Here is an 11,805-nt window from a genome sequence, read left to right as displayed (position 1 = left end):
CAATACAATTCATTAAGCAATACAAATATATACTTTTAAGATTGTAGTTGTTTATTCATGAGAGACACAGAGAGAGAGAGAGAGAGGCAGAGACATAGGCAGAGGGAGAAGCAGGCTCCATGCAAGGAGCCCAAGGTGGGACTCGATACTGGGACTACAATATCATTCCCTGGGCGGAAGGGGAGCGCTCAACTGCTCAGTCACTCAAGTGTCCCGCAATACAAATATTTTTAAAAATCACATACATCAGGGATGCCTGGGTGGCTCAGTAGTTAAGCGTCAGTCTTTGGCTCAGGTCGTGATCCCAGGGTCCTGGGATCGAGTCCTGCACCGGGCTCCCCTCAGGGAGCCTGTTTCTCCCTCTGCCTATGTCTCTGCCTCTCTCTGTGTGTCTCTCATGAATAAATAAATAAATCTTTTTTAAAAATCACATACATCAGAAAATCCTTTAAGTATTGGGTGTTGGGCAGCCCAGGTGGCTCACCGGTTTAGCGCCGCTTTCAGCCCAGGGCGTGATCCTGGGATCCCGGGATCGAGTCCCATCTCAGGCTCTCCACATGGCGCCTGCTTCTCCCTCTGCCTGTGTCTCTGCCTCTTTCTCTCTGTCTCTAATTAATAAACAAACAAATAAATAAATAAAATAAAAAAAAAGTATTGGGTGTTATGTTCACCATGGTGGATAAAAGTTTTCCAAATTCCAAATTTTTTTCTGGAAGCTTGAATTTTATCCTTGAAATCATACAATGTCAACTGTTTTAGGAAACAGGCTCATTTTACTTATCTGCTTTGTGAAAATATTTTCCAAATATCCATCTCTGAATAACTTCAGCTTGTCAGTTAGTTCATTCTAGTCAAAATGTCAGTCCTTGAATCACATTGCTAGGTCAGAGCACAACTCAACTGCACAGGTGTTTTTCCTTAAGGTCACCATTGCACTTCAGTGTGCAGCACTATGCTTTATGCTACTTCCCACTTTGCCAAGAAAATGTTTAAAAGATATGTGCTCAGTACTTGGGATTTCATAAACAATAATTTTTGCTGCTTCATCAAGGATGTTTGTAAGTGAAATTCACAGTGAAGAATACAATGAATATTAGTAAACTTTGGTGCCACTGTCTTTTTTTTTTTAAGATTTGATTTATTCATGAGAGACACAGAGAAAGAGGCAGAGACATAGGCAGAGGAAAAGCAGACTTCTTGCAGGGAGCCTGATTCGGGTCTCAATCCCAGGACCCTGGGATTATAACTGGAGCCAAAGACAGAGGCTCAACCACAGTACCCCTCGTGTCACTGTCTTCATGCTCTTATTATCAAGCATTTTGACCATAGCTGCTTTTAACCACCAGTTCTGAAGTTGATGTATTTTATACTTTCATTCTGTTATAATTTCATAGATTATGATTTTAATTTTTAGAGAAAACAGGCAACATTCACACATAAGTCAAGAAGCATTAGAAGAAGTATTATAGTGGCTCAGATCATGATCTCAGGGTTGTGAGATGGAGCTCTGTGCTGGGCCTGGAGACTGCATAAGATTCTTTCTCTTCTCCCTCTGCACCCGCTGTCAACCGCAGGTCTAAAAAATTAAAGAGAAAGGAGATAAGTAAACTATATCCTATATCTTGTCTCTCATTTAATCCATTACTAAGTTTTGTTGATTTTACCTCCCAGCTCTCTCAAAGTAGTCCATTTCTTTTCATCACACAGCCTCTGCCCTAAGTCATTATTACCTTACCTCAACATCTGATTGACTTATTCCCTTCCCTTCTTCCTATCCAATACATTTTCCACTAAACAACCAGTGATCTTTTTAAGATCTGATCTTAAAATTAATGTAATCTTAACATGAATCTAATCTTATCATCTCATTCTACAAATTTCCCAACAGCAACTCCCTGCATTTAGGATTTCAAAAAACTCCCTTACCATCATCTACCCAGCCTTGTGAAGTATGGCTTTTGCCTATGTTACCAACCTCACCTCAGACCCTTTTCAACCTTGAACACTAATGACCATTCATCCACAGTGGTTTCTTAATTCCATAAACATGAACATGCTAAGCACTTTGCTACGTCAAGAACTTTACATATGCTATTCCTTCAGCTTATAATATTCCTTCTTTCCCTTCTATCTGGGCTAACCCCTACCCACTTCTTAAGTCTTACCAGACATATTACTTCTTTAGAGAGGCCTTACCTGATATTCACTCCTCATCTTACTCAGGTCTCCATGCTATATACTCTCATAATACCAACAGAAAGCACATCTCAACTTGTATAGTTAATTTTTAATATTTATCCCTCCACTTTTCTGTAAGCTCTATGCAAGCATAGGCTGTGTCTGTTTTGTTTACCAATCAATCTCTTAAACTAGCATACTACCTGACATACTATATACATTAGTTAATATATAAATGAATATGAGGGAGGACTTCTAAGAACAGATAAGAAATTACAATGGGATATTTAAAAATATTCATTGCTTCCATTAAAAAATGCATGTTTTAAAGAAAAAATTAGCTATTTTAGTCTGAACACTTTCAGCTATAAGTAGTAAACAAAATTAAGCAAAGCAGCATCAGTAAAAAGAGGAACTTATTGGTTCATATAACTGAAAGTCTAACGATTAACACTGAACACATATGGATCCAGGTGCTTACATTATATCAGCAGGAATCTTTCTATTTCAGCATTGCTTGTCCTCTGCATTGGTTCCAATCCCTGCTGCCCTGTTCCAGGGACATATGGAAGGAGAAATGACCCTAATAAACTTAAGTTCACAGGCTTAATAGAACTTTTAATTTCATAGGACAAAACTCCTTCCTGATAGCCCCAACAAGAGTTCTGGCAATGCCCATCATGGCCTGGGTTGGTCTACATGTCCATCTCTGAGCTAGAAAAATATAATATTATGATTGGTCACCTGAGCCATGTGGGCTGAATAGAGCAGAGGGGGTTCTTTTTTTTTAATTAATTAATTTATTAGACAGAGGGCACAAGTAGGGAGAGCAGCAGAGAGAGACAGAGAAGCAGACTCCCCACTGAGCAGGGAGCCGGACTCAAAGCTCAAAGATCCTGGGATCATGACCTGAGCTGAAGGCAGACATTTAGCCAACTGAGACCCCCAGGTGCCCCACAGAGGGGTTTCTTGAAAGTTCTTTGAAGCTATTGCTTCAGAAAGGGGATGGATAGTGGGAAGGCCAAAACAAAAGATACCCACTTTATACAGAAAAATTATCTTTAGAGGAACAATGCAGATTAAAAATAAAACTGTATAAAATATTTACCCTTGAGAAAAATCTTAGAGACAAAATTTCTCTACTTAAAAAAACATTAGATATTGCCTACAGAAAAGAACATGATAATTTGAGCAATGAGACAGTGGAATAATAATAATAGCCTAAATACGCTAACAAAAATGTCATAAAATTATACTTGAACTAATCCAAGAATTAATTTCTGCAAATAGAGAATTGATAAAGAATGGATCCTATACCAGTGAATAGGCTAATTAATTCAAGCATCTTTAGGTGGTTTCAATCTTAAGCAGTTGAAATCATGGTCTCATATAATCGGTATAATCATAATTTGGTCTCAGCTAGCAGTCAGTGTAGGTCCCTAAAGGCCCTTTAGTTTGAATGATTAAAATGTTTACCCTGATTTGAGTACTAGTTATTAGTTGTAGCCTCTGGTATTCTGCCTTTGTTTTTCCAGCTACCAGCATCTGGCCTGGGTCAATCCATACAGTTTTGTGGACTGTACATTGATGTCTCAGCTCCACCATGTGGTGACAACTGGAATTAAGTTTGCCTCCCCTTGGAGGCAGGATCTGCAGATTAAAAACCAATAAACACAGGGAACAGGTGAATCAGAGTGGGTTTTTTTTTTTAAAGGACTTCTAGCTGCATCTGTACATCTACTTTATTCAGACAAGGATAAAATTTAAAAGTATACAAATGGAAATTTTAATGTTTTTCTTCTGGTCCCCCAGGATATACTTCCTGGATACACACGCCCCACTTTGGAGACTGGTGACCTAGAAAAATCCTCATGCATAAAGTCCAAAAGTTCCATACAGCAATATTCATTTAGGCAACTGTTTTTTAAGAACAAAAAATTCTGAAGCAATGTAAACGTCCATTAACAGGTAAATGATAAATTTTAAAATATTCATCCAATGGAATAGTGTAGTCGATGGAATACCTTATAGCAGGTTAAAATAACTGGATTAGAGCTACCCATATCAAAGTGGATAAATCTCACAATATTTATGAGTAAAAATGAAGTTGTAGGACGACGATGCGTAGTGTATTACATTACTTTAAAATTGGAGCACTTTAGAACATGTTAAATAATCCTACAACGGATTATGGATACATGCATATACAAAAATAGTGTGTACACGTGGATCATAAATCACCAAAGTTAGGATAATGGCTTTTTTGGAAAGGGAAGGGGAGAATTGTAATTGAGGAGGGGTCTGGAGTAAGTCTGGTAAAATATAAAATTTGAGAAAGCTTAAAGATGGGTACTGTGTTATATACATAATAGTCTGAATAACTTACTATGTGTTTAAAGTATAATACAATATTAAAATATTCAATAAAACAATTTTAAAGATTTTATGTATTTGAGAGAGAGAGAGTGAGAGGGAAAGAGTGCAAGCTGGGGGAAGACAGAGGGACAAGCAAAGTCCGTGCTAAGTGCGGAGGCTGAACACAGGTCTTGATCTCATGACCTTGAGATCATGACTTGAGCCGAAATCAAGAGTCAAATGCTTAGCCGACTGAACCACCCAGGCACCCCACAATAGAAATATTTTTTAAAAAGCTACCCCAAAGAAGATATGGGAGAGAAACTAAAAAGATAATGCCAAAATTATTTTATATCTACTCTATACCGTAGCAAAACGAATAGGAGTAGAGTGGTATAAAATTATCTACTTGAATATTAAAATGGCCAAGAATTATGATAGGCATTCCATTGGAGAGAATGAGCTGAGAGGTAAAATCTTCAAAAAAACGGGGGAGGGCAGGTATGACCTTGAGGGTTATGCAGATGATAGCCACAAGCAGAGATGTTGTGTGGTATCCTGATGACAAGCTGGGGATGTTTAGGGAGGAGAGAGGAAGGATCGTATTGAAGGAACAAGGAGGACAACAAGCATACCTACTCCATGACAAGGCTCAGTGGGAGCAAGGGTGCAAAGGAAGTACGTCCTAGGGGAGAGCCTTGTTTCCTTTAGAACAAGAAAGTTAAGGGTCTGTTCAGAGAAGAGGTGAAGATAAAGCGGATTTTGCTCATGGCAATAAATAAGTATGAAAAGATTAATGAAAAGTAAGACTTAGAAGGTACCTAATGATTGTGTAAGTCCCATGTAAAAGGTAAATTGTTACCTAAATGTAAAATATCATTACTACGTCTTTAACTGCCTCAATCAAGGAAACTTGATTCTACTTTCCTAGTTTTCTTTACATTAATTTGTATTTTCTAAATGGACAATATTCTCGTCCACTCTTAGTAATTTTTGTTTCTCATGGTTCCTCTTATATTCCCTACATATCTCTTCTAAAATCTGTTTGAGGAGTGGGGAGAGAAACTCTTCTTTTAAGCAAAACACCACCATGTAACTCTAACTGCATAATATCCTATTATTCTGTCTGCAATAGACACAAGTATAATAATGACAGGAACTTAAGAGCTAGAGGAAACCCTAAAGATAATATAATGCAAATTTCTCATTTTACAACTGGCCAGAGATTGTGTAGTTTGCCAAATTTAATTGGTTGGTGACTAGCAGAAACCAGCACTAGAATCTATGTGCTTCCTCTCCAACTTCTGTTTTTCTTTGAACAGCAGAAACAGAAAGCACCTGCTAGAGGGGGACTGTTCCTTGATGGTTAAGTGCAGGTTCTGATGTCAGACTCTGCAAGTTCAAATTGTGAATCTGCTACTTAATAACTGTGTGACTTTGACAACGTAATCTGACTGCTCTGTGTGCCTCAATTCCTTCCTCTACAAAATGGAAGGCATAATTGTATCTCCTTCATACAGTTATTACAATTATTAAATGAATTAATGCACGGGAAGAGTGACCAGAAATCTAAACTATTGTTTCTATTTAACACATGCTCTCCTAGCTGCTGATATAACAGAGTAACAGAGGCCAGGGATTTTTTAAAAAAGATTTTTTAAAAGTGGTACCTCAGGCAGCCCGGGTGGCTCAGTGGTTTAGCACCGCCTTCAATCCAGGGCGTGATTCTGGAGACCCGGGATCGAGTCCCACATCAGGCTCCCTGCATGGAGCCTGCTTCTCCCTCTGCGTCTCTCTCTCTCTCTCTGTGTCATCAATAAATAAAATATTTTTTAAAATTCTTAAAAAAATAAAAGTAATATCTACACTTGACGTGGGGCTCAAACTCCAACCCCCAAATCAAGAGTTGCCTGCTCTACCTTCTCAGCCACCCAGGTACCCCAACAGAGGCCAGAGATTTTATCCACAACTGTTTGTGTTTGGTCTGGAGTTTAAGAAACCAAACGCAGCCCGGGTGGCTCAGCGGTTTAGCGCCCCCTTCAGCCCAGGGTGTGATCCCGGAGACCTGGAATCCAGTCCCACATCAGGCTCCCTGCATGGAGCCTGCTTCTCCCTCTGCCTGTGTCTCTGTCTCTCTCTCTCTGTCTCTATGAATAAATAAATAAAATCTTAAAAAAAAAAAGAAAAAAAGAAACCAAACCACTACTACCACCAAAAAAGAAAAAAACAAACCCAAAAAACCACACACCTGAGAAAATGTTTATTAATCTAGATAGCTCATATAGAGACCTAAATATCTAGTATCTCTCAAAAATTGGAAGGTCCAACATCTAAGCCAGAATTTTTATATAATAATTGCTGGAGCTAAAACAGTTGCCCCCTTTAATCCGCACCACTCACATAATGTATGTGCTCGCACCCATGTTTCGCACCCTTCCAGTTTCGCACCCTTCCAGTTTCTATCTTTGAACTTTACCTGACTTTAATGTATGTTTCTGAAATTGTATCCCAGACCAAGACTGTCTCTGCTCTCAAGGTACTCACCATCTAATAGGTGGGGCGCATCAGCTAAAAAATTCACAATACAGTGTGATAGAAAACAAATATAAGGTTGCAAAGGACAAAGTACAGCAGCAGTCTGAAAAAACATGAGTGCATACTGAATGGTGGAGGTACTGGTTTGTAATGCATGTTGTCAAGAAAATGCCTTTGAAAAAGAAAGAAATGGGAGAGGATTGCAGAGAGAGAATAGGATGTGCAAAGACATTGGAATGGGTGGGGAACTGTGTGTTTAGCAACTGAAGAGTTCAGTTTTGGAGAATCTAGTAAGAAGGAGAGAAGTAGGCTGACATTAGATGATAAAAGCCCCTTAATTTGGATTTTACCCTACAGAAATGGGTAGAATTTGAAATGGTTTGTCATTAAATTCTCAATCTAACTTTAATGCAGTTATGCCTGGATACCCTTACCATTCTCCTTCAAATGTCTTTGGACTTTGTTGGAGAAATAAATGCTGTACAATTCACAATATTCTATGAAATATTTCAATAGCAAATTACCACTTCAAGAAGCAGCTCTGTCTTTTAAAGAGTGGCTAAAATACAATTTTTTGATTTGCCTGCAAATTAAGTTTCCTTATCTGTAAAATGGGGATAATAATAGTACCTACCTCGGAGAGATTAAACTTATGGAGAATTACACTCATTATGACTCATGTAAAGAACTCATCAGGGCACCTAATACAGGGTAAAAGTAGTCAGTTAATAGGAGTTATTATGATTATGATATTTATTGAGACTTCCTTGTCTATTTTATCATCATTGAGAAAATCTAACATTTCATTGAGTCAAATATGTATTTTTCATCGAAAATTTAAGTTAAATCAAGCCTAGTGGCATCTTCAGGTTGTATGTAGTAAAAAAAATGAATGCAAAAAATACTTGATGAAAATGGCAAGATAAAACTTCCTCCCTTTCTATATTGTTGATTACAAGTGTTTCAAGAACGGCTTAAAGATTTTTGTGCAACATAAAAAGTACAAGTCATCGTCTGCACTTATTAATTAAAAAGCTTATTAACGATAATAAAGGTGCTCAGGTGGAAGTTTCTCCAGTTCCTCCAGGCTCAAAGAAAGGAGGAAAACCCTCAGGCAAAAGACCTTTTCACATCTGACAGTAACATCTTGGATAGCATTGGAGCTTGGACAATCATTTGGCGGGAAAAGAATAAGTACAGTCCAAATGCACACAATCTGCTTCTGTTTAGTTTATAAACTGCGAGCGAGTCTGTCAGGTTTTGTGCCTTGTGGGACTTGAAGTCCACAAGCAAGAAGTGAACAGGGTTGCTGAAGCTTGGAAGGCGGCAGCCCCTGCAGGGCTGAGCAGTAAGGACTACGACTCCCGACACACATTGCAAGGCCGCGCCGTAATTACGGGCAACCAACCATCCCGGAGCAGGGGAAGCCCCACCCCCCGGCTCGGAGGACTGCCTCCACCAATGGCAGAGCTCCTAGCTCAGAGCCTGCGGGTTAGGTTGTGAGGCACGGGCCGGGGGCGGGGAGGAGCTGAGGGGGTTCAGAACGCGCTCGGCCGCTGGGTGGGTCGGGGCGTTCGGCGCGCCCTTCGTTGAAGCGGCGGTGGCTGGGCTGGGCGCCGGGAGTGGGAAGCGACGGCGCGGCTGGAAAATGCCAGTCCATTCCCGAGGGGATAAGAAGGAGACGAACCATCACGATGAGATGGAGGTGGACTACGCCGAAAACGAGGGGAGCAGCTCAGAGGACGAGGACACGGAAAGCTCGTCGGTCTCCGAGGATGGAGATAGCTCAGGTGTGCGAGCCAGCGGGGCCGGGAGCCGGAGTCCTCGCGCGGGGCGCACGACAGGCCGCTCTCCGCACGCCGGGCAGCTGCGTCCTGCTGGGAGTGCGGGGCGGGGAGAGAGGGAAGGGGCGGAGACTGGCTCCCGGCCCTCGGCAGCACCCGGATTCGTCGTGGGGCGCTGCCTGGCTCCAGGCGGGTCCCTGCTGGCGGGGCGGGACCGGGCGCGGGCCTGGGCTCGCCCAGCTCCGAGACGCTGCGCCGCCCTGCTCGCCGTCGGACCCGCCCAGGGGACCTCCGGGCAGTGCCCGGGACTGGACCAAAGCGGGAAATGCCCCGCAGCTTGTTTGGAAGACCTTGGAAATGCCTCTTGTCCCCAGACCACCGACTTCTTTCCTTTTTCTTTTCTTTTTTTAATCTTTCCAACCCTTCTCAACATGGGTGGGTTGTCAGGGCCGAGATTAGTTAGGTTTGTGCCGGCTCTTGCTGATTTAGAATTTGTTGATCGCAGTTTCCAAGCCTGTCAGTCAACACTTGACGTTAGCACTCTTGCGGGGGCTGACTTGGAGCTGTCCCATTTACAGCATCTGTCTGAACTTTGCAAGACTAGAGGAGAGCCCACATCAGGGGTGGTTTTGGGTCTTCATATATGCTTATAAATTGGCCGATTTGGGGCAGCTCTGAAATTTTCCAAATCTTTATTCCTGCGACCTTTTCTAATTTTCGGGCTGCTTCAGGTTTTTTGGGTCGGAGGGCAGATTAATATCAAGGTCAATTTTGCAAACTTTTAGGATGGTTATTAAAAAAAGAAATAGGATATGTGATTGCCTGTATTATTTTTCTTCTTTTCATTTGACGAGGATGAAACTTTAATTTGTCCTGGCCTGATTTTGGCCGTGTAAAGCGAGGATTTGATGATGGTCTGTTATTGCCCTGACACCCTCTTTTTTTCAGGTTTCTCTTTCAAAGGTCTCCATGAAAGGATGTAATTTCAATCAATAAATTAGCCATCTCCAAATAGGCATTTATGAGTGATTTCCTTGAGCTGCATTGGGCACCACTCAGTATGAGGTATAAATAAATAGTTATGATCTGATCTCAATTAAACAGCTGTCATAAATCAGTACTTGAGTAAACTGCCAAATGAATACTTACCTGTAAACAATGCTATAGGATTTCAGAGGCAGAGGAAATCTTTTCAGAATAGGGTGGCCAGCAAAGGCTAGTTGAAAAAGTGGGCTTACTTTAATTATTTTGGAGAATGGATAGAATTTGGATGGTATGAATTTGGGTGGTATGTTGGATTGGGAGGAATATAAGAAAAAGTGCAAAGGCTAGAGCTTAAGGTTTAAAAAAGTGAGAAACCAGTTTTGTTGGAAGAAGGACCTGAACTAGAAAAGGAAAAGAAGATACAAATGTGAAAGATTTCCCAAAAGGCACAAAACAGAATTGATGTATGCAAGTTTAGGAGTGAAGGTAAGAGGAAAGGCCCACGTACAGGGAAAATGGTAGTAGCATGAATGGAAATAGAAAAGTGAAAAATTTGAGATGAAGATGCAAGATAGAGTATTTCAGACATGTTGTTTATGAGGTGATGGTGGTATATTTACTTCAGAGTGTCAATTGACAGTTGGAAATGTGGCATTGGAACCTGGCCGGGATTAGAAGCATAATTTGGAAGTCATCTGCCTAGCCATCAAAGTAGGTGAGATTTCAAAAGTGAGCTGTACAGAGAAAGAACATCTAGGCTGTACGTAAATACATTTTCTAGATCTGTAGAACATTTGATCTTCAAGTGTTCTTTGTTTTTTTGATGAGAACTAGGATCTCACGAAATGACATCTATTTGTTAAAGTTCTCCCTAATTTTTACGCTGGTTTTTGTAATTTTTCACTGATTTTTATTCTATCCCAATTAATAATGGACAACTTAATTTTGAAGCATGTAATAATAATTTGAATTACAAGTCAAAATTTTTAAGTTCAAGGACATCACTTAAATTATGCAATTTTGCTTCTTGTGAAAGCATTTCTTTTCTGCCATATGTCTTTCATGTTAAACTTACACAGTTTTGTTCTTCTCAAACATTGGTACTGAGCAGATCCTAAAGCTACGAAATAAACTCTACTATCCAGAGATACTGGAAAATGAGTCATCTTGAGGGACCAAGTTTTATTTTTTTTTTTTATTATTTATTTATTTATTTATTTATTTATTTATTTATTTTTATTTTTTTGGGACCAAGTTTTAAATAGCCAAGGAGTAACCTATTAGGAGCCAGAAATAATTTTAATGTTAGGAAAGTTAAAAGAAATGAACTCTATAGTTACTTGCTGTTTGAAAATAACTGAACATAACTTAATTCTTTCACATAGTTTGACGTTTATTTGCAGATCAAGATGCAGATCATCTTGTGTTTCACTTATCTTGAAGTGCTGAATATATGTCATGTAAAAATAGAAGATACAGAATATAGGAAGAGAGAGCTGCTGATTAACAGTCGCTTTACTTGAAAAGTTTGCTTGTTTTTCTCTTCATTTTCCTTTTTTTCTCACAATATTTTGGGGAGAGGGAACAATGAGAATCTGAGTAGGAGACTAAGATATCTTGTGGTAAATAGAATGAGATTAGTTTTCTTTTTATGTGACTGGCAAATCAGTCATGTTAGCAGTTCTGAAAGAATTCCAAAAGTATTTTTGAGCAATATTCTTTAATGGACATAATCATTTTGGTGCTTAAGTTTTGTGGAGTTGATGGAAAATAAGCCCAGAATGGATTAATTACTTCATATAGTATAGCTTGATGTCAGCTCTTTAAAATGATTTAAAAATGAATAAAAATAAGAAGGTCTAGAGATTGCTATAGTTTTAACTGTCATTTGTACTTTAAGCTGAAATCTGTAGTGGAAATTATTTTGGATAAATGTTTATTTTCTCTAAAGGCTTTTTAAAAACATTAT

At 39.6% G+C, this 11,805-nt stretch overlaps 1 protein-coding gene and 1 long non-coding RNA gene across 6 annotated transcripts in view; one reads left to right on the top strand and one right to left on the bottom strand.

The window, feature by feature from the left end:
- Positions 1 to 277: 277 nt before the first annotated feature.
- LOC129499459 (uncharacterized) lies at positions 278 to 8,886 on the bottom strand. Its single transcript, XR_008662385.1, has 6 exons — positions 8,756 to 8,886; positions 7,703 to 7,769; positions 6,204 to 6,338; positions 3,655 to 3,828; positions 2,660 to 2,728; positions 278 to 1,576 (listed from the first exon to the last, which is right to left on the bottom strand). It is a non-coding gene; the product is annotated as an uncharacterized LOC129499459 (long non-coding RNA).
- BRMS1L (BRMS1 like transcriptional repressor) overlaps positions 7,823 to 11,805 on the top strand; it is a 35,225-nt gene continuing 31,242 nt past the window's right edge. The window contains exon 1 of one of the 5 annotated variants that reach the window (XM_055309183.1): positions 7,823 to 8,858. In XM_055309183.1, the coding sequence (XP_055165158.1) occupies positions 8,717 to 8,858 (142 nt within the window). In that variant the 5' untranslated portion in view covers positions 7,823 to 8,716. Of the gene's footprint in view, positions 8,859 to 9,717; positions 9,918 to 11,805 lie in introns of those variants that run through there. The other 4 variants (XM_055309184.1, XM_055309185.1, XM_055309187.1 and 1 more) reach the window with 4 other exon arrangements.

This window comes from Nyctereutes procyonoides, unplaced genomic scaffold (assembly GCF_905146905.1).
Source record: "Nyctereutes procyonoides isolate TBG_1078 unplaced genomic scaffold, NYPRO_anot_genome, whole genome shotgun sequence".
Classification (NCBI taxonomy): domain Eukaryota; kingdom Metazoa; phylum Chordata; class Mammalia; order Carnivora; family Canidae; genus Nyctereutes; species Nyctereutes procyonoides.
Note: the sequence above shows the minus strand (reverse complement) of the source record. Positions and strands in the feature narration are given on the sequence as shown.